The sequence below is a fragment of the Lacerta agilis genome, chromosome 11 (assembly GCF_009819535.1).
Source record: "Lacerta agilis isolate rLacAgi1 chromosome 11, rLacAgi1.pri, whole genome shotgun sequence".
Lineage (NCBI taxonomy): Eukaryota > Metazoa > Chordata > Lepidosauria > Squamata > Lacertidae > Lacerta > Lacerta agilis.
The window spans coordinates 14,382,129-14,405,335 of NC_046322.1; the positions used below are offsets into that span (position 1 = coordinate 14,382,129).

The 23,207-nt window shown below is 42.0% G+C and overlaps 1 protein-coding gene across 15 annotated transcripts in view; it reads left to right on the plus strand.

Moving 5' to 3' along the window:
* NEDD4L (NEDD4 like E3 ubiquitin protein ligase) overlaps positions 1-23,207 on the plus strand; it is a 253,666-nt gene that overhangs the window by 174,816 nt on the left and 55,643 nt on the right. For all 15 annotated transcript variants that reach the window (XM_033164293.1, XM_033164294.1, XM_033164296.1 and 12 more), the window contains 4 exons: positions 6,874-6,924; positions 17,989-18,050; positions 18,498-18,597; positions 20,762-20,928. In XM_033164293.1, the coding sequence (XP_033020184.1) occupies positions 6,874-6,924; positions 17,989-18,050; positions 18,498-18,597; positions 20,762-20,928 (380 nt within the window). The remainder of the gene's footprint in view (positions 1-6,873; positions 6,925-17,988; positions 18,051-18,497; positions 18,598-20,761; positions 20,929-23,207) is intronic.

The window sequence follows — 23,207 nt, forward strand, 5'->3', positions numbered from 1 at the left end:
AGTGTTTTCACCCCAGACCTTAAATCCCAGCACCAAGTGCCTTCTGGCGGTTCCCTCACTGTGAGAAGTGTTACAGGGAACCAGGCAGAGGGCCTTTTCGGTACTGGCACCCGCCCTGTGGAACACCCTCCTGTCAGATGTCAAGGAAATAAACAACTATATGACTTTTAGAAAACATCTGAAGGCAACCTTGTATCGGGAAGTTTTTAATGTTTGATGTTTTATTGTGTTTTTTAAATAGATTTTGCTGGAAGCCGCCCAGAGTGGCTGGGGAAACCCAGTCAGATGGGCTGGGTTGTTGTTGTTGTTGTTGTTGTTTTTAGAATAGGTTTCTGAAATTATTGCCTGTTGTTAGGCAATCCCCACTACAAAAGTGAAAGGAGTGGTACAGGAGAGAGGCAATGAGGGATGCTGGGGTGGTGCCAGCAGAGGAGGCCTATCTGTCAAAATGCTGGGTGTGTGTGGATTGGTCACTTAATGTCACTTGGTTGACCAGGCTTGGTGACACAACCCATAGTATGGAACATGCCCTGTGTCTCCCACCAACCCCCAATGGACTGCCTTGTACGCCTTGGCCCATTGCACACCCAGAAAGTTTGGCCGTTGTGTGGTGTAAAGTACCTGGTGGTGAGCAAGAAGAGTGTCAATGCCCCATCATGCTCCCTGGTCCCTTTACAGTCCCATTCCAAGGCCTTCTGAAGCCAGACCAAGAAAGTTCTTGGGGAAATCCCAAGCAACAGTAAAATCCTATAGCCCCTCAGACAGTGAATTGCACCCTTAAATCTCCCTTAATATTTCATTCAGCATTGAAGACTGGGGTGGGTGGGGAGGGAATATCCATCTGTAGAACGCACTAGAAACACTGCGAAGATTCGCACCTTAAATTTAATAACCGTCACTGTGTTCGTGTTGACATCTTGTTTCCATGTGGTGTATTCAAGTAAATTCATGTATTGGGAGACTACATGGAAGTAATAAGAAAAAAATAATAATGATAAAGGTATTGGAATGGGGGTAACAATATATTCGAATTCTGATCTGGTATTGCGATAACTCCCCCATGTTGTTGTTTTTACTGAAGCAAGGGGGCTGAACCGTATTTCTATGCCCATTCACTTCAGTAGCCATTGTTGTTGTTGTTCAGTCGTTCAGTCGTGTCCGACTCTTCGTGACCCCATGGACCAGAGCACGCCAGGCACGCCTATCTTTCACTGCCTCCCACAGTTTGGCCAAACTCATGCAGTCACTTTGAGAACACTGTCCAACCATCTCATCCTCTGTTGTCCCCTTCTCCTTGTGCCCTCCATCTTTCCCAACATCAGGGTCTTTTCCAGGGAGTCTTCTCTTCTCATGAAGTGGCCAAAGTACTGGAGCCTCAACTTCAGGATCTGCCCTTCCAGTGAGCACTCAGGGCTTATTTCTTTAAGGATGGATAAGTTTGACCTTTCCACCTAAAGGAATTTGCATGCTCGTGAATAGCATGATTGTTAAGCTGACTGGTTAAAACGTTTGCTTTTCCTTAGAGCAAGTAATGGTCTTTGAAGCCTGATGATATGGATCAGAGAAAAAGAGCCCCTCCCTACTCCCTCTCTTTTCTTTTCTTTTCTTTTCTTTTCTTTTCTTTTCTTTTCTTTTCTTTTTGTTTCAAAAGACTTGCTTTTACTATCAAGGTTGGAGCAAGTTCCTTTCCTGTTCATTGAAAGAGTCTCCTAATCACCTAGTTTGAACCATGTCATGGTTCTAGGGACAAAAGTGAATGTTCGTGCTGGACAAGGAGACACACAGACATTCTTATTGCTCAGTGCAAGTCAAAACTTGCTTTGTGTTGCCCACCTTTAGTCTCCCAACTTCCTTTGCCACTATAATGTTCCATGATTGGCTGTCCTCACGGCTTGGTGACATGATGGGCACACCCTAGGCCTTTCTCCACCCAAGAGCAACCAGGCCATTCTTTCTCCCATTGTTATACTTACGCGGATGTCAGGGAACTGTCCCCAACTCAGCGCAGAGTGGTGGAAGGGCTCTCGGGATGCTACAGAGAGCCTCGGCCCCACCTGACCAGTAGCACCTCCTCGTCCAGCGGAGGGAGCAGCGAGGTCTCCAGTGGGGAGGGGCCGGCAGCCCAGGAGCTGGAGAGCCAAGGCTCTGGTGATGTGGGAGAGACCCTGCACTCCTCTCGCTCAGCGGGCAAGGAGGGAGACACACTATTTCCGTCGCCCCAAGTACGCACAGGGGTGAAACGAAAAGAGGGGAGGCGGAGATTTCGTATACCGAAACTCTTATGTTGGGGTCAGAACCGGAAGGGGCCACTCCCGGATTCTGCAGACGGTTGATACAGACATGCACTTTTAAGCTGCGCACTGTTCATAGTATGCACAATAAAACTACTAAAGGAATGGCTGGAGTTTTGCCTGGTTTCTCATGAGCAACCATCCAAGGACCTTACAGCAGTAATACACCCCACTGGTCTGGGTCTGGCAGTGAGTCTTGTGACATTCCTGGCCACGTTGGAAACCTGAAGACAAGTCTTCCCACAGTAGGACACATTGAATTTTTCAACTTTCAAATTCCAAAAATACGGGGTTCTGAAAAGTTGCAACATGACTTGGGAATTCTAAAAGATATCCGGGTTAAGTTAATAAATTTACTTTTGCTTGGTAAGTAAAATGTGTGTAAAAATCCATAGTAGAAATATTTGCTGTTGCATATGCTGGGTTTTATAATGGTTTTATTGAAATGTTGCATATTATTATGCTATGCCTTTGGCTCTTGATTTTTTGTAAGTCGCTTGAAGACTTTTTTCTTTTGTAAAATAACTACAAAATATTATTATTATTATTATTATTATTATTATTATTAACAACAACAACAACAACAACAACAACAACAATACCTCAATCACAGTGGCAATAGTAAGAACCCAAAGTCTAGCAGTATTTGGGTCGTGCTAACCTGTAAAAATCTACCAAATGTTTGGGGAATTTACTGAATGGATGTTAAAAGGTATCACAGAATGCTTTTACAACTTCAGAGTTTCAGAACCATTTGGTTAGATAGGATTCGGGAAATGCAAGTCCAATATATGTTTGGACACACAGATCTACCGTAATTGAATGGATCTTAGTCACAGTTGTATAAATGGATAGATTTCATGCCTTGTTTAAATTGGGAGGATTTGTTGCTGTCCAAGAAATTAGCTAATGAATGACATTAAACATTGCCTAATGAAGCTATAGCAAAGGCTGCCCATTCCAGTAACTTCTGTTTCTACAGAACTTGCTCCAAGGTATAATTTGCATATTTCAAATAATCTTTCTTGTTATCAGTATCTCCACATTTTTTTTGTCTCCCTGTCCTTCAGTTTGATGGAACAAGCATTTCAAATGTCAGTCAGTTCACTTTCTGCTAGTAAGTGAATAATGGGCAGTTTCTAATTTGACATAATAATTAGGCATTTTAGAAGCCTACGGCTAATTTCGGTTTCTATCTTAAATGAAGCAGCAAGAGTACAGCGCATTTAGATCAGAAGTTTAAATTAATGTACCAGTTAGAATTTGGAAAGCATGTTCAGTATTCCAACTACCATGGGGCACCAGGTAGTGAAGAAGCCAGTTTGTGCACTGTTAAAGGTTTTCCTTTTCATTTCCTTTTCATTTGTACCACACCATTAATATACGAGATGATTTACAGAACAACAAAAAAACAACACAGGACCTAGTTCGGTGGAGGTTACAGTTCAAATATTTGAAAATAGGAGAGACAATTGAAGGGAAGGGAAAGTCACAGGGGTATAGGGTGTGATGCAGAAATGGGGAAATTGGAGAAAGAAATCCCCCACCTTTATATAGAGTTCATTTAATTTTTTTCCAGTGGAAAAAGTGGACATTTGGGGGGAGGTTGGGGAAAAATAATACCACCCCTAATTCATGAACTAATCTCTCTTTTAAACTGAAGGTTGGAATTCTTTTAAAGCGAAGTTTGAAAATGCTGCATTAGCTTTCACTTTACTCCTCCAAAATGCTACACCCCTGAAGACGCAGTCTTCCATTGTCTCCCAAGATGGACAGATGCCATTAAGAACAATGCAATGCAATCTATAAGCATATTGAATACCTATACAGTGCTACCTTGGTTCCCAAACTTAATCCGTTCCAGAAGTCTGTTCCAAAACCAAAGTGTTCTAAAACCAAGGCGTGCTTTCCCATAGAAAGTAATGCAAAATGGATTACTCCAGACTTCTAAAAACAACCCCTAAAACAGTAATTTAACATGATTTTTATCTAACGAGACCATTGATCCATAAAATGAAGGCAATAACCAATGTACTGTACTATAAAATAAATAAGACAGTATTGTAGATGATAAAAATTAAAATTAATTATTTTTTCTTACGTGCACTGATGTTAGTCATTGTTTGGATGGAGGGCTTTTATCCATTTCTGCAGTCACACAATCAATCAATCAGTAGCTGAACTGGGTTCCACACAGTCACAAAAACAAGTCACAAAAACGAAGTCACAAGCCACAGTCACAAGTCAGTCCCATAAAACGAAGAACAAGTCACAGTCAAAAAAACGAAAAAGCAACACAAACAAAAATGCAAATTTTTAAAGCAAAAACAAAAGCTCCAAATACCACCTCTGTGCTGCGTGGGTGCTTGGGACTCAACAGCTTCAACAGATTCAACAGGAAGCCCCTGATTAGCAGTAGAAGACTCAATTTACAAACGGAACACACTCAACAGGAAGCGGAACATGTTCAGATTCAAGGCAAAGTTCACAAACCGAAACACCTACAGTGGTAGGTTACATACGCTTCAGGTTACATATGCTTCAGGTTACAGACTCCGCTAACCCAGAAATAACACTTCAGGATAAGAACAGAAATTGTGCTCTGGCGGCGCAATGGCAGCAGGAAGCCCCATTAGCTAAAGTGGTGCTTCAGGTTAAGAACAGTTTCAGGTTAAGAACGGACCTCTGGAACGAATTAAGTACTTAACCAGAGGTACCACTGTACTTCCGCGTTTGCAGCGTTCTGTTTCCAAGTTGTCCGTAAACTAAGGTGTTCTAAAACCAAGGTACCACTGTATTCTTAGAGGTGCACTACTCTCAGGCTGTTGACTTTGGGTCACCAGGCACCTCTGGTGTACTCTTTCTGTTGCTTGCTTAAAACATATTTGTTTAGGCAAGCCCTTCCCGACAGGTAGAAGTTACATGTGTGTGTGTGTGTGTGTGTGTGTGTGTGTTTATGTATGCTACTACTGCGGCCCATGTTTTGTTAGCCCAAAAATGGAAAACGAGCAAGTTCCCAACTAAAGAAGAATGGCAACTTAAACTGATGGAATATGCGCAGCTCACAGATTTTAACTTATAGAATAAGAGAACATGAAGAATGTACGTTTAAAGAAATCTGGAAAATGTTTAGAGTATATGGGTGACAATCGAATAGCTTAGTTCATGTAAAATATGCAGGGATGTATGGTATGCAAAATGAACCATGGAAAGAGAAGGGAAGTTATTGATTTAAGGTTGTCTAAATGAATACTTTGAAATGTAAATTTCAAAATTTAATAAAATTATATATATATATATATATATATAGAGAGAGAGAGAGAGAGAGAGAGAGAGTTAGGTAAAGGTAAAGGGACCCCTGACAGTTAAGTCCAGTCGCGGACGACTCTGGGTTGCGGCACTCATCTCGCTTTACTGGCCGAGGGAGCCGGCGTACAGCTTCCGGGTCATGTGGCCAGCATGACGTAGGTCGCTTCTGGCGAACCAGAGCAGCGCACGGAAACGCAGTTTAGCTTCCCGCCGGAGCAGTACCTATTTATCTACTTGCACTTTGACGTGTTTTCAAACTGATCGGTTGGCAGGAGCAGGGACCAAGCAACGGGAGCTCACCCCATCACAGGGATTCGAACCGCCAACATTCCAATTGGCAAGCCCTAGGCTCAGTGGTTTAGACCACAGCTATTCTTGGCTTTAATTCATCTTTTGACAACTTGTATATACTTACTTTTAACTGTTTCTCCCAATTTGCTTTTAACTCTGCTGATTCTAAAACATACTCCTGGTCCAGGATTTGTTTAAGGACATGGGAGGGCCATAGCTCAGCGATAGAGCATGTGCTTTGCATACCAGAAATCCTCATTTCAGCACATGGCATGCCTAGGTATGGTTGCCACATTCTCCTGTATGAAAACCTTGGTGTCAGCAAATGTAAATGATACCGAGATAGAAGTACCAATTGCCTAACACAGTATAAGGGATCTTCCTATCTTCCTAATATGTGCAGGTAATTAATCTTTGGACAGTAAGTCATTTATTGTCCTGAAGAAATTGGCCATCACTTTGCATGCATGGACCAGATCTGTCCATTGCAATGAACAGGGAGATCTCTACATTGAGGAACATTTAGTGAGGATGAAGGCACTTATATAACTCTTAAAGGGGGCATTAACCTTTCTTTCAGAAAGGATAACTTGCTTTTGCAGCAGGAAGTAACATCACCATAGAGTGGCAAGTGCAAAAAAGGCTAGTTGTTTTAACCACATCTGAGGTTCGGATGCACTTTTCACTGACTTTGAATCGAAGAAAAACATTGCATAGCTTTTGACTCTCAACTTTCATTTTTACCGACTATTAAATAATCATGTGAACCTGCGTGAGGACAGAAACAACGTTAGAAATAACTGGAATGCTTTTACTAACAGAAGATATAGGCTCCGTAAGGGGAGGCGTTTTTGGGGTATGCAGTTGATAATGTTCAAGGCTGCTACAGAAACTAGCATGATATAATGTCATCAGTTGGACTGATTTAATGAGCAAATTATATCTTAATAATGATTTAATGTCTTTTCTGTTTCATTAACAGACCAGAGACGACTTCCTGGGTCAAGTGGATGTGCCACTTAATCATCTTCCGGTAAGATATTTTATTTACAACCTTCTCTACTTCATCCAAGCTTCTGGGACAATGGCTTAAACCAAGGATGGGGAATCTGTGACCCTCCAGATCTTTCTGGACTCCAATTCCCATTGACCCCAAACCAACAGAACCAACTGTCAGGGATTATGGGAGTTGGTAGTCTAGCAACATCGGGGGCGGAGGGGTTCTACAGGTTCCCCATTCCTGGTTTAAACAATTTCTTCCTATATACATAAAAATGTAGTAGTGCATCACGGTCCCGAATCTGCATGATGTCAGGGTAGGATAGAGGAACAAAAGAGAAGGCAAGATAAAGCTGCCCATATATTTACAACTTCCAATCAACTGATCATACATCTGTTTTGAAGGTGGGGATGCAGGTTCTCAGCCGCTATTATTGTTCCTGGAGAGGAGAGGAGCTCCCAGAAACCCTTATCATCTGGTTCATGTGTGGAGAAGACAGGCTTCCACTTCCCCTCTGTAAATTTAGGGCAAATTTCTAAAGCCCCATGATAGGCCTTTGCAGATTACGGAAACACATAGATACCAAGCCCATATTTGGTAACTTACTCTAGTATCCGTAGTAGTGCATGTAGGGATGGATGGAGTTAGCCATTCAGACGGTGCTCAGCCAAGGAAAAGATAGGCAGGAGTTGCACCATATTTATACATTAGGAGGATGTGCAACACCCAATGTGAGCTGATGACGTAACTTGTGCTGTTGGCAACTCTCCAGGCAACGAATGCAATGTACCATATAGCAGCGGTTCGCTTCCACGGTTCTTTAGCATTTAAAGCAGCCTTCCCCAGTGTTTTGCTGTCCAGCTGCTTTCACCCATGACCATTGGCCATGTTAGCTGGGACAGAGAGGAGTTACAGTCCAAAACACTTGAAGAACCCCACAAAGCACTGGTTAAAAGCTTAGAATTCAAGTGTGTTGAGTACAGTCACACCTTGGATCCCAAACGCCTTGCAAGTCAAATGTTTTGGCTCCCGAACGCCACAAACCCAGAAGTGAGTGTTCCGGTTTGCGAACGTTCTTTGGAACCCGAACATCCGATGTGACTTCTGCAGCTTCTGATTGGCTGCAGGAGCTTCCTGCAGCCAATCAGAAGCAACGCCTTTGTTTTACGAACGTTTTGGAAGTCGAACGGACTTCCGGAATGGATTCCGTTCGACTTCCAAGGTGCCACTGTATATAAAAAGAGTAAAATAATCACGACATGAGATTAAGTAACAGGAATTCTTATTCTACTGCTGGTATTGATCTCAGTTGTGTTTTTAGTGCCGAGTTTTACAAATGTGCTTGACCTTCAACTAACTGGAGATTAGTGTCCTCTCCTGAATTGCACCAGAGCACAGCCAGCAGAAAACTTGTTAAACGTTCCTAATAAGCTCTAATGTTTTAACTCCATTTGTCAAACCGGTTGACAACCACAAAAGTGTTTTCAGAAAGGTTCCCCGCTGCTGCTCTAAAACTAAACCACTTGGGACCTAGTTAGAAGTAATACTGTTCCAAATGATTCATTTAAAAAAAAATTAGCTCTTTGCAATTTTCTATTCCTTGTGGAAAAACTACGTGCGATGCCACAGGGCTCTTTTGAAATAGCTGTTTCCATCTTGCGTCAGTGGCATCAGCCCCCCCATGAAGCTGCTATATGTAGGAAAGCAACATGGTTGCCGTTGAAAGCTTCTGGGTTTTTTCAAAATTAAACCTAAAATAACAACATTGAATGTGCTTTGTCGCTGATAACGAGAAGTCCCCGTAACAGAAAACATCACCTTTAAGAGCAGGAGAACAACACATTCCAGGAAGTGCGTTTAGTCTAACTTTTCTGCAAAACACACCAAGAAACCCCAAAGAATTGATGGGGAAATGTTCGGGTCGTGACGCCCGCAACGCCACCTCCTGCTCATGTGCGGAAGTGGCTTTCCACAGCCTCCCTGGGATTTGTAGGTAGAAAACAGAGATAGCACTGCATCGGCATATTACTGATACCTCAGTCCAACCTGCCAAATGTTACTAATTTATTTAGAATATTTATAAACCTCTTAATCAAAGAGCTGTCTCATCGGCGTACAAATGACTTTCTCCAGTGGTTTTCCTGTAGATGTTAGAAAGCTTAAGGGACAAGGTGGAAACCTGAAAACACATATGCCTAAGACCACAGGGCAGAACACAAAATTCCCAGCACCACCTAATGAGACCATCTCTCCAAGCTGATCACAGCCGCCACATTGCATCTGAACCAATATTAATGCCAGCTATGGCTTTGATCCAAAATTAGTCATTCTTAGAAACAGGTCCATCATAATCAATGGAATTAGTCATTATTAGCTGACGTCCCATTGATTTCAATGGTGCTTGTCAGCGCCTTGGATGTAACCCAATATTTAAACCAGAGTTTGCAACCCCTCTGGCTGTCTTTGGACATTTGTCCATGGTGTCATAGTGCCATGGACACACCCTCCTCCCCCTCCCTATTGTGTGCTGGGTCCATGCAAAGATACAACAAGGAGCCTTGACTTAATGCAAGCCAGGATCACTGATCCAAAGCTAATAAACAGGGGAAGGGAAACACATCTGCGGTGCTTGTCGACAGGTTCATAAACTGTGGCATACGAAGCCATAGTGTAGGGATCACCAATCTGCAGGCACCTGGGTGGTCGCCCTTGAATTTTTATTTTGAGGAGAGGATTTTTTTAATTTCAAGGGTAGGTCCTCCTTTGGGGGGGTTTCTGGATGTTTGTGTGTGATTGGGAAATATGCACCTGGACAGAGAGAGGGATAGATGCATGTGTGACAGAGGGATGACTGCTTGGGTTGAGTGTGTTCATGTGTTGTGTGCGCAAGAGACAGCTGCTGAGGTGTGTCCACCTTTGTGGCGTTTGTCCTTCCTAGAGATATATATGTATGTGCAGGAGTAAGTAAGGGGTTAAGTGGCTGACCCTAGGCGGACCAATAAACAGAGGGAGGAGGAGCTAGGGGCAGCTGAACAAAGGCAGTTGGAGTTAGTTGGAGTTAGAGAGTTGGTTAAGGGCAGTTGTCTGAAGCAGTTGGTTGGTGGGTGGGTGGTGATTGTGAGGGTTGGTGGTGAGGTAGAGTGGTGAGCGTAGGATTAGGACAGGGTTGAGATAAGAATAGTATATACCAATGTAACCAATATCTTAAGTTTGTTGATGTTTTAAATAAACACTTATTATTTTGTTTAAAATCACACCCTGACTGTGACAGTGATTACCAGGGAGGGGATCCTGGTTGGTGGCAGCAAAGCGCCGTGGTGGCACAGGGATCAATAGTCCGTTAAACGACCGGGGACCCTGTGTGATCGCCACAACCTTCTATATTTTTCTGGTACTAGGGAATGCTCCCTGTTATTGGAGAGCATGGGCATTGCTCTCTGTATCTGATCAATACTGTTGTGGTCGCCACAATCAGAACCAGCAGGTTGTACCAGCATACATTTCTTGTCGAGTGGTGGTCGTGAAGCAGCAATGATTGTACTGTCCCTAATTTTTTGTTATCGCCATGCCCCCCAATGATAGCCATTTTGTAGCTGGCAGCCGCAGCACTTTCTAGGCAAGCGTTCAAACATGGGCAGATGAACACCTGCAAACCCTGGTGTGAAAATAACCATGGTTAGAGTTAACATTGGTGCAGATGTAAAGCTACATGATAGTTTACTGCGGAAAGTGAAAGGAGAGAAGACTTCAGGAGGGAGCCTGTGGAGGCTATGGATCTCCCAGAGTTGTTAATCCTATTGGGAACATTATGTCATTTAGACAGGACCTTTTTAAGGCCGAAACCCATGGGTCTATATTGCTGCACCGTCTGTTTTCGTAGTCTTATATCAAAGTTCACATCTATTATACCGAAATAAAAATGATGTAAAGCTTCCAGTTCTGGACCATTGTTAGAGAGAGCAGAACTAGCGAATTCGCAGCCTCTGCATGTTCTGTTCTCTTTTATATGCAAGACACAAGCTTATGGACTTCACTGATGCGCTCACCAAGAATAAGGAAGCGTTAAAAATGTGTCAACAAGCAAACAGTCAAGCCTACCTAGAACAGGGAGAAACTTTTTAAGGCCCGTCTTCCCAGTGTCAGACAGTGGCACTGCTTTTTGAGACTCTTAATGCATATTAGTCACTTGTCTGCTCAATGGAAATTCTCCTTTTGCACAGCGAAACACTCTTTTGCTGAAAACTGTCCAGAACTGAAAAGCAGACTGTGTTCCATCCCAACAAATAAGGGTTTTCACATCGAGCTGCCTTTTAAAGAAAGCTAGCTAAATATTTAGCTCTACAGGAGACTCGTGGGTAGAAATGCTCTGTGGATATATCGCTTGGGAACGAGAACTGGGTGGAATGGCTGCTCAATGCTTCTCGAAGGCTAAATTGGGTAAATATATATATTTTTTGCATGACTTGGTTCCTGTTGTGAACGAGTGGAAGAGGGGAAAGTCATAAATTTGATAAAATGGTCATGCTGTTAACTTGACAGGAAGCAGTAGAAATCCTTCTTCCTCCAGAAATACCAATTCACAGGTAGAAAATGGATACTAAAAAGACAGAGCACAGCAACTGATTTTCTCCTCTGCATCCATACCTATAAATGTCCACACGGCTCCCCACAGTCCTGGGAGCCACACAGCTGCAGAGTGCAAACCACTGCAGTGGGGCGTAACATAATATTATATAGAATTTTTGAGAGGGGGGTATTAGTGGCTAACATCTGTGCAATATCCATTTACGCGTCCATAAATGAGCACGTGGTGTGAGTTTTCTGACAAAACTACCAGTGCGCTAATTCTCCCCCCCCCCCAGTTTTGAGTTAGCATGTTATTTTGACTCCGCTAAGTAACACTGGAAAAAGCATGTGCTGTCAATTTTACATGCTGTTTAAATACCAGTATTTGTTGTTGTTTTCCTTCACCACTTGCCCAGAGTACCTTAACTGAAACGTGATGCGGTGGGGATCATAAAAGCACCCTTTTATGTCATTTCTCTCCATACTGTGTACTTGGCGCTTGTCTGTCACCACAGAGTGGGCAGACAAGTTAAAATGGCGAGCGTAGCTCAAGAACATGGGTAGGCAAACTAAGGCCCGGGGGCCAGATCCGGCCCAATCACCTTCTAAATCCGGCCCACGGACGTTCCGGGAATCAGTGTGTTTTTACATGAGTAGAATGTGTGCTTTTATTTAAAATGCATCTCTGGGTTATTTGTGGGGCATAGGAATTCATTCATTTCCCCCCCCCTGCCCAAAATATAGTCCGGCCCCCCACAAGGTCGGAGGGGCAGTGGACCGGCCCCCTGCTGAAAAAGTTTGCTGACCTCTGCTCAAGAATCTCGGAGTGAGTGGGCAAGTGGCCAGCCCAGGTAGGCCTTCCCACAACCCCGCTCTGCCACAAATGGCTGCAGGGGAAGGGAATGAAAGTGAGAAAGTCTTTCTCCTCCTGCTGCTAAGAGAAGAAAACCTGTATTTTAAAATGCAAAGTTTTTTTTTTATAAAGAATTTATTGGCATTTTCATAACAAAACATAAACCCACACCCACACCTACAAATATAAAACAAATACAAACATAGCCATGATTCTTCTTCTTGTTTACATATATAAAGAAAAATTTCTAGTTCCGAATCTTGACGGTTGACTTCCCCTGCCTTTTCACCTTCGGTTTTAAATCCAAAATCTACTTTAATAACATCCTCTCTCTAAAAATTAAATTCATTTAAAGAAAATTCAAATCTAAACAATCATCTTAATCCATAATAGTTAATAACAAATCTTTAAATCTTAACAAGTTATTCTTATATCAAATCTATATCTAAAATGCAAAGTTACTTCACTTGGTGGAGAGGAACTCACTTCTGCGGCAGCAACAGAGCGAGCACAGGGATGGGCGGTGGCGGGGGGTGGTTGTCGGATGAGTTTGTAGAGGGGTGGGGATAGTTTTGGGGGGCAAGCTGTACAGAAAGAGGGGAGAGGGTTTGGGGGGCAAAGCTGTAAGGGGAGGATTATTATTTTTTGCAGGTTGTAAAGGGAGTGGGGTTGGCAGAGGGTAGTGAGTGGGTGGGCAGCAAGCAAGAGCGATGGCCCCTAATAAACATAGTATTCATACAAATGCAAACTTTTCGCTGGAAATTGCTTTTAGTAGAATATTTGTAAGCGTTTTTAGATTTGACAACTCGACTGTTGTAATAACCCTGTTGAGAGAGAGAGAGAAAAAACGAAGGCACTGAAAACTGTTAACAAGGTAACTTTAGCAGATTTGAAGAGCTATGTTCATAAATACACGGCATTCACAGGGCCGGTCGGCCAAAAATAGCGTACGCCTTTGATTTTAGATTTGACTGTTTTGCAATGCAAGTCTCCCAGTTTTGCTTGCGTTGTATCTATCCATTATGTTACTGTTAGCAAACAATGCATTTCTTCTTTTTTATCAAAAAAAAGGGGGAAAAAAGAAAATTTTGTCCAGAAAAATACAGAAGTGGAGAAGCTTGTGGAAAATGTTGTACCGCACATCAGAGTTTGTAGCTTAAGGATTTTCAGGCAAACGAGACTCTGAGATAACATTATTCTATTAAAAGGAAGAAAGTGAAACATATAGTAGTACTGAGGTAATACATACTACTAATACTGCAGCCAGGAATTTAATTCTGTTTACTTTGTCTATACTTATCTGTTTCCTGTACCACAGACATGGGTGAGTAAAATGTCAGCTTTAAACCATGGGTTATGAATCTGGTTCATTAATCTCATCGGAATCTGTTTTAAGCCAGGATCCTCGGTTTGAACATAATACTCAGTAACACTTAATTCAATAAAAGCGAAATTGAATTCTTCTCACAGCTCTGTTGGAGGAGGGGTGGGTGTGTTTGAGAGAGAGAATTTTGGCTATATCCACTGGCATGTAACCCCTGATCACCCCACCCACTGTTGCTTACAGCCCTCGGGGGCAAAGCAGAAAGATTTATCTACCCATGCACTGGACCACGGTTTAGCATTTTGTGTGGGCATGACCACTGCAGGCTTGTAAAGACGTCTTCCTTTCTGCAAGATCATACAAACTGTTGTAGCCCTCCGCGCCTGGCTGCATATGACTGTCTGCTGGCATGAACTGAATGTTGATCGGGATTAATAAATAGCAGAATAGATGGAGGCTTTTCACTCCTTGGGGCTGCCAGGCAGCTGTTGTACAAGAAGGGAGTTTGCTGTTTTGAGTTTTCTCAGCTGCTTTTCTTGGGATGCTACTGTTTACCTTTGAGTTAGCGTTCCCTAAGAGGTTGGTAGCCTCTGAAGGGTTCCACGGGGAAAGGGAAAACCTCGTTCCCATTGTTTTCCAGCAGCAAGTATTTCTCTGTTAGGTTCCAGCCTACAGGGCTTTGTTAGTCATGTAAAATGTGCTTGCTTAGATCCATTTACAGAAATTCCCTCAAAGGTTTCCGTGTAGGCAAATGGGCATTCTCAGAGCGGATATATATTTTGGCAGGCGTGTTCAGGGCAGTACTAGCTAGGGTCTGTGTGGCAGAAGAAATGTTGTGTTCTGATCTCTGCGCATAATATGCGAGCGTGCAAATTTGGGTGGCATTTTTTCCCCCCAAGCAAACCATCTTATTCTGTAATGGTTCTATCGTATTATTCTCCTTTGGGCTGGAATCGGCTGGTCGGTGCTTTGATAGAAAAATCTCTAGCAGACAGCCTTAGTGTCAGATCAGGCCAGAGTGCCGGTCTTTCCAAAGGTTCCCCCATCTAGCAGTGAATGGAAACGAAGAACAATCCCAGACTGTATTTTCACAGTTTCTGCTGATGTGCTTGGTGTCCTGAATGCAGCAAGTTCATATCCGTCTGGGATTTTAATACGGCTTCAGTGCAGCTGTTCTAGTCCATTTGCTCTCATAAGGCACGTTTTAAAGAAATGTCTGAGCAGTTTCATTCTTGGGTTAAGTATCTGCATTAAAAATTTACAGCGTAGTTGGAACCCTTCCAATATGCTCAATCAGCACACACCATTTTATTACTATAATTAATCATTTCTGTTAAATGTACAAAGTACATTATAACACTTATCTCATTTATTCTTGCAACAACCTTGTGAGAGACGTTGTTGGCTTAGGGAAGAAAGGGAATAATTTTACAGGAAACATATTTCTCTTTCTACCTAGCTCACCCTTCACCCCCTCCTTTTTATGGCTCTTGATGGTCTGCCAACCATTATTTCCCTGTATTAAACGGATTCGCTGTTCTAGATTTTCGTATGTTGTCCAAAAGCTGACAGTCATTTGGTGTGAATTTGCCATTATCATGTATTGATAAATTATCATGTACAGTGGTACCTCGACTTACAAATTACTTGACATACGAATTTTTCGACTTATGAATGAAAAAAGTGCCCACACGCCTACAAATTTTTCGACATCCAAAGGACATCCGTTGGCGGTTTTAGATGGGGTTTACTCGGTTAGATGCGGTTTACTCGACTTACAAAATTTTCCGAATTTTTCGTTTCCAATGCATTCCTATGGGGAAATTGCTTTTTTCGACTTACAAATTTTTCAACCTACGAATGTGCATTCAGAACAGTTTAAATTCGTAAGTCGAGGTACCACTGTATTGATATATGTCAGCTGCTGTTTCGCTCTTTAAACAAGTCAAATAAGAATTTTCTTTTTGGCTCAGCAAGCCCTATATTAAGCCATGATTATCAATAATGATGACAAAATGCTTTCCCAGACTTCCCATGGTGCTTCACATGAATTATCTTTCATGTAGAACCTTTACGAAAACACTGTAAGATCAGTATTACTACCCTCATATTTTACACTGAATCATACCACTTTCCCATCTTCCTACACTGGCTGGCAGCAACTCTCCAGGGTCTTAACTTCCACAGACCTGTCTGGAAATACCAAGTATTGAAAATGAGATGTTCCACCAGCATCCTCTTCTGAGGAATAGTCTTGTACACTGTCATCACATCTCTCCTCTAAATATCTATTGATTTGTATTTGAATGTGTTTTCTATGGTGAGATAGTGCCATCACATCTCTCCTCTAAATATCTATTGATTTGTATTTGAATGTGTTTTCTATGGTGAGATACTGAAGGAACATGCAGAGTCACATCAGTTTTAAAGATCGTATCTTTGAGTTCTAATGCTAAAGCACTTGGGTGCCCAGGGCAAATGCACTTACATAAGACAGGGTTCCTGTGCACAAGTAGGGTTTATAACACACTCAGCTGAATGCGCATGGAACAGGGGTAAGCAACCCAAGGCCCATGGGCCAGATGCGGCGCAATCGCCTTTCTCAATCTGGCCTGCAGATGTTCCAGGAATCAGCATGTTTTTACATGAGTAGAATGTGTCTTTTTTTTTTTAATGCATCTCTGGGTTATTTGTGGGGCATAGGAATTCGTTCATATATATTTTTCAAAATATAGTCTGGCCCACCACATGGTCTAAGGTACAGTGGACTGGCCCACGGCCGAAAAAAGTTGCATGGAATCTCCCTTCAGACCTGCCCTCTCAGCTTGAGATCGACTGTAGTCTAGTCGGTGTGCTCAGGGATGTTTGGGGCAGAGCTCAAAGCAGGCCTTCATTGCAGTCCCCATTCCCTGCCACCTAAGTAGGGCCATTGTCATTTGCATGTTCATAAATAGAAATCACCAGGCAAGTATAAATTAAGATGCTATATTGCTGAGAAGAAAATCTTTGTTTCCTGTTAAACAATATAAAAGTTCATATCAAGGTTGTAAGATTGATTAATAGTTATTTTTTAAAATGGTAACCTGAATATGTTTTATTCAACCGAAGAAAAGCCTGCATTCTAGGACCGGCCCAAATTCTCTGTGCTTCAGCTACACAAACACAAAGATTGTGGAGATATCTTGATGTTGGTCGTCACTGTTTACATAGCACATTAAGACCTTTAGCATTTTTGTTAGCAACTCTACAATGAAATTCTGACCCCTACTGCAGTGCATGCTTAGCACTAATAGGTATTTTTTCCCCCTTCAGAAATTGTCCATTTAATGCTTGCACAAAAACTTGATATTTCTGAGGAGGGGAACTGCTTCCATTAATTCAACCCCTTAAAAAAAAAATCCTATATTTTTAATCACAAGTTCCGAGAGGGCAGTTTTCAATGCGAAAACCCAAACTATCAAATATCAGTTTGGTTCTTCTGCGTATATATTTAATACAACTGTTTTATCAAATCTATAACTGTCACCCCAGATGAATAAGAAATGTCTGCAAAATTTCCTCGACAAATTTGGTTATGGCTCCAGATTATCTTGATTCTGATCGATATGACTCCTTTGTCAAATTTATTGTTGTCACCCCAGATAAATAAGATATGTCTGTAGTCTGTCCTCAGCAAATTTGGTTATGGCTCCACGTTACCTTGATTCTGATAGATGTAGACATCTAGGAATTCAAGTCTGTCGTTTTAATCTTAGGACTGTTGACGATTGGAGACAATGATGTGACCACTTCATTTGGAACATAAGCTTATGGTAGGGCTAGGTGGGGGGAAATTGTTGACAGTAAATACGGTACCCATGGAAACTTCATATTTTTGGTTTGTGGAATGTCTCATAGAACAAGCCATGTGGGCTATCTTAGACTTAGGAGCTAACTCTGACTGCTAAACCAAAAAAAAATTGTGCATGTCGTTCTCAGCGCCTTCGGTTGTCGCAGTTATCATGCTTCTTGGCACTTTGCAAATGCGCGTTCTCAAAGTTGGTGATTGGAAAGCAGGCCTCTGCATGTGACTTTGACCGTTGCTTCATTGAGATTAGTAGTAAACAACTTTCTGCATCTGTAACTACTTTTGCGTCCTGTTTTTGTACACCACAGCATTGATTGTTGGGCTGAGCTATTAGCGGTGTTGAGAGCGACACCTGGTGGAAATGCTCAGCTGACAATACACAATGGTTGCAAGAGCGGCAGAGTTCTTCGGAATAATGCGATTTCTGTAGGTCTCCTGTTTACATTTTACTAGAGCGGGCCCTCATGTGCTCGTGAGCATTAATGATTTGATTCTTTCCCCCGATAGACTGAAGACCCAACCATGGAAAGGCCGTATACTTTTAAAGATTTCCTCCTCAGGCCAAGAAGGTGAGAATATGGACATATATTATAGATGAATGATATGATATAAGAATAGTAAAACATAGTATGTGTATTGTATAATTTACAGTTTACGTATAGATTGATAGATAGCTAAAACTAAGTGCTTTTCAAGTTACAGGTGGGTAGCCGTGTTGGTCTGCCATAGTCGAAACAAAATAGGAAACAAAATAGGAAATTCTTTCCAGTAGCACCTTAGAGACCAACTGAGTTTGTTCTTGGTATGAGCTTTCGTGTGCATGCACACTTCTTCAGATACACTGAAACAGAAGTCACCAGATCCTTAAATATAGTGAGGGAGTGGGGAGGGGTATTACTCAGAAGGGTGGTGGGAATGGGTATTACTCAGAAGGGTGGTGGGAATGGGTAAGTGCTTTTCAAGTTCAACATGACATTATGCATCACTCCTTTTTTTTTTTACTATTTCCTCTGTAGTCACAAATCTCGAGTAAAGGGATTTCTGAGGCTGAAGATGGCATATATGCCAAAAAATGGAGGGCAAGAAGAGGATGGTGATCAGAGGGAGGATTCTGAGGTAAATATGAGATTTCCAAATTTCTTTATTTCTCTGTAACTGTTGCATATGTGATAGGCATTCTGCTTCATTGATCATATTGCTTAAATGTATTCTTGTTGTTACTTCTTTCATTTAATTGTCACTTTCCACACAAAAAGTCTCGCAGCGACTTTCAGATCCGTAAAACACCTGAAGCTTACAATTGTGTAAAAAAAACATTAACACTGGTCTGAGGTCAAAAGTTTCAGAACAATAGTGAGGACCCCCCAGCTACTCCAGATTCAGATAGTTGAGCCAAGTTTGTTTTGGTATTCAACTCAGGCTCCCATCTATAGCACAGCAGCCAGATTCTGCAGCTATTAACAAAAATGAACTTTGATGGCCGAGCTCAGTTTCAGTAATGGAAAACCGTTATAGTTTTAATCAGCAGTACAGTTCTGCAAGAAGGGAGGGAGACACCGTATTCTATCAAGCACTTTGTCCCTTGAAGAAGTTGGGCAGAATTTCCTCATATCTAGATTTTGTTGCTAAGAGCTAATACATGATGCTCTGCTAAATCTTTGCAGCGATTTCTGTTCTTCTTCTTTACTATTGGTTCTGTCTTGTCATTACGTGCTTACATTTTTAAGTGTGCTTCTGAGCTGCCCTGGGAACACGATTTGTTGGTGGCGGTGCAGGATATAAATTTTCTAAATAAACACTGAAATGCATAAGCAAGCAGAGCCGATTCCGCAGGTGTGGGCAAGAGAGATAGTTTCAGGAATGAAGCACCAAGTTCATGGGATCCTTTCAGCAGAATATGACGTGGTTTTGCTACGGCAGGGAGAACGAAATCTGCAGGAAAAGCTTTCATCTGACTACTCAATTATGCTACTTCAATCGCAGCTTACAATGCAACTGCTTTCTTGAAGCATTGCTGCAGCGCTGGTGACCTGTGGCTTGAGTGGGTGGCAGTGCATTAGGGTGGATGTTACTTGTAAGTTTGTCATTTGCCGCAAGCCAAAGAGCCCACGCTGTTAACACATCCAAAGTGTTTTATGAATCAGCCGTGAGAGCTGGAACAGCTTCCTATTGAAATTGTATCTTTTCATGATATGAGTGAATCAGATACGAGCTATTTCAGTCTTTCTTCCTAGCGATGACCTCGAGAACGAAGCATTGTTTTCAGTCCTAATTGGATAAATACCAGTTCTGGGTTACGAAGCAAGCATAGAATTCCTTCCCATTTTTGCTATGTCACATTGCAGAACAGAGCTGTTCTTTGCAGCAATGTTCCAGCAATATTGGGCAAACTAAAATAACTCTCTCACTCTCCAAAGTTTGACATTAAGTTTATCAAGGAAAGAAGTGCTTTGTGTTTTCGCGGGAGGGGGGTATCAGCCTCAACCTTGCTTTTTCCATCGTTTGCATTTCACTAGTGAGATGTGCTTTCTGTAAGGCTGACTTTTGAAGGTGGTTAGGAGATGGGGGCTAGTTCAGGATGTTGCAGCCTGTCTCTTTTCTTGAGAAATGGCCCCTGTATAAAAATGCCACCTTCCCCATCTGCGCTATAACTGTCTATATGCTTCTATGTCCAGTTCAAAGTGCAGTGGTACCTTGGTTGTTGAACTTCATCCATTCCGGGAGTCCATTCGACTCCCAAAACCGTTCGAAAACCAATTTCGACTTCCTATTGGCTGCAAGAGCTTCCTACACTCAATCAGAAGCCACGTCGGAAGTTCGGCTTCCAAAAAAAGTTTGCAAACCGGAACACTTGCTTCCGAGTTTGCGGTGTTCGGGATCCGATTTGTCCGAGAGCCAAGCCGTTCGACAACCAGGGTACCACTGTACAGGTGATAAAGCCGTACGCCATCTGCTCCTGGAGTGCCTTCTTCAACATATTCTCCCCCATTCTTTAAATCTTTATTTGGAGGTGATGCTCCTCAATCTAGCTTTCATGGAAACAAGATGTTTGGAGGGATGGAGTGAGTCCTTGTTGAGTGCACTGGGAAAACAGCTTACCATAAACAAATGCTTGCTGTGTCGGTGCTACCATACACCATATTTCGCTGCTACTATATTATGTGAAATTTTGACTACTGAAAGCCCTGTTGCTTCTCTTCTGTCGTACTAGAAAGTTGCATACACTTGAATAGGTTTTTTCAAATTGATTTGCATTTTCCTCTCCCCCCCTCCTTCAAAGCATGGCTGGGATGTGGTGGACTCCAATGATTCTCCGTCTCAACGCCAGGAGGAGCTACCTCCACCTCCTTTACCTCCTGGGTGGGAAGAAAAAGTGGACAACCTTGGGCGTACCTACTACGTCAACCATAATAACAGGACAACGCAGTGGCACCGGCCAAGTTTAATGTAAGTGCATGCCTCCATGCAGCGTATAATTAACTTATTATATTGAGCACTGCAAGATGTGCTGATGGTCAGTAACCCAAATGGCTTTCTAAAGTAGTAGTAAAAATTAATGGTGGGAAAGCCCATCAACAGCTATTAACCATAATACAGACATACATAATTTTATTTATGTGCTGCTTCTCCACAGTTCAAAGCATGCTCAAGGTGGCTTACAATGTGAACAAAATACACGTTTGTGACAAAAGTAGTCATAAGCAGCAAATATAGACATTAAACACAAGCAAACTGAACAATACCCACATAAATCACAAGTTCTAAAATAAAGATATAAGAAACCAACAGCAACCATCTCCCCACAACAAAGGAGCCTCAGCAACAACTTAGCCCAAGAGTATGTTCAGCAGCCTCAGCTTTTGTAGCTGGAGTCAGTCCTGACCCCGCCCTCCCAGGTCAGGTGGGAGAAGACCTGCAAGGCAGGGAGCAGGTCTTCCAGAACTAAAAGCCATAATAACTAAATGGAATCTCTGTATTCAGATTTGGTGGACAAACAGCAGCAGAGGTCTTTAGCTTTCTTGTCATGATCACGGGTTTTCTGGAGGATTCTGACTCATCACTGGACTGAAGCTTAAAAAGTTTGTGCTTGTTCTCACTTGTAGAGTTGATGTTTGATAGTTGAGGGGTGAAATATGAGACCCCTAAAGTAATATTTGTTGTTCAAGATAATGTTAAGGAAGGAGAAGTTAGCAATTTAAATGCCACACATTTCTGTTAGCTGTTTCATCTGCGTTTATTCCACCCTTTAAAATTCCAGGTCATTAGAAATAGTCATTATTTTACAGTCACCCTGTTTGGAAGTTTAAGAAGTCAATATGTGAACAACTCTTTTGCCCATGGATGCAGATAATTCTCCTCTCTTCTTGAAAGAAAAATGAAACCTGACCCTAGCTTGTTTTAAAACTGGTAACCATAGTTTCTCGGTGCAGATGTAACAGAAAACTATGGTTACTTAGAGACTTACTGGTTTGATTGCTCACACTACAAAGGGCTGCATGCATCAGTTCATCAGTCCAAGATGTGATCGTCCAAAATCGGCCTTTGTGGTGAAAAAATTAAAGTGCTTGTTGTATACAGTATCTGATAAAAGGGGCAGTTGTTTACAAAACCTCCTGCTGCACTTAGTGTAGATCTCCTTGATGGTTCTGTTGCAACAAGGTGACTCTTTCAGATTTTTAAAAATTAATTTTAATTTTAATTTTTAAGGGTTGGGTTTTTTGTTTTTTTGGACCAGAGTGCTTAGATTTGCCATTAGTATATGTCTTAGGGTTAGTTTACAGAGAAAAGAATCCAGCTATATTGGCTTATGCTTGATTTAATAATAATAAAAAAACTTTAAAAACAATATTACAGTAAAAGTCTTAAGTTAATGTCTTCTTTGACCTACTGTTATGAATGTTATTTTGCTGATGCCTTTTCACACCAGCTTTATTTGTACTGGTGATTGCCTCTTCTATTATTCCCGCTTCACCTTCATGAACCTAATTCACTGCTCAGCTTTCCCACAATTATTAAGGCTTAATCTGATGCACTGGCTGCAATCCCAAACACGTTTAAAGATTAAATCCAGTTTTCCACCAGTGGGTTTTACTTCTGAGTAAGGATACATAGAATTGGATTGTTAATCCTGTTGACTCTAGTGGTCTAACACTGTGTGATTTAAAACACTATTTAGAAATGAGTCCTATTGGAAATCAATGCAGTCGTCGCATAGCATATCTACAATATAAATAGACTTAAATCGGAGACCTTTACATTTACTGGGTGGAATTCAGCGCCGTGCTGGGGTGAACATTGCAGTCCCCTCTGTTCTCTGCCTGTAACCATTTTTGGGGTTCTCACACACCACCCCCAAGCTAATTTTGAGGGACACTGGGAAGCCAGGAGGGGGAAGCCCTATTGCGCAAGCCTTCTATACTGCAGGTTTGTTTCCTTATTTTGAACCAGAGCCTATCATGAACATTGCTGAGTCTCTTTAGGCTGAAGTCCTGTGTACACTGAACTTCATGGCGCTTACTTCGGAGTAGACATGTGTGGGACTGACATGTAAGAGACACATCTTTAGCTTAAAGCCTGCTGTATCTTGAGGTCCCCTCTCAGCATCGCAATTTAATTCCATGCAATACAGACTGCCTAGCTGGTTCAGTGCTTCACTCTGCTGATTAGTCTTCCAAAGTTTTTCAGCGCTGTGAAATTGAGGAATGAAGAGATGGTCCCTTCAGGAC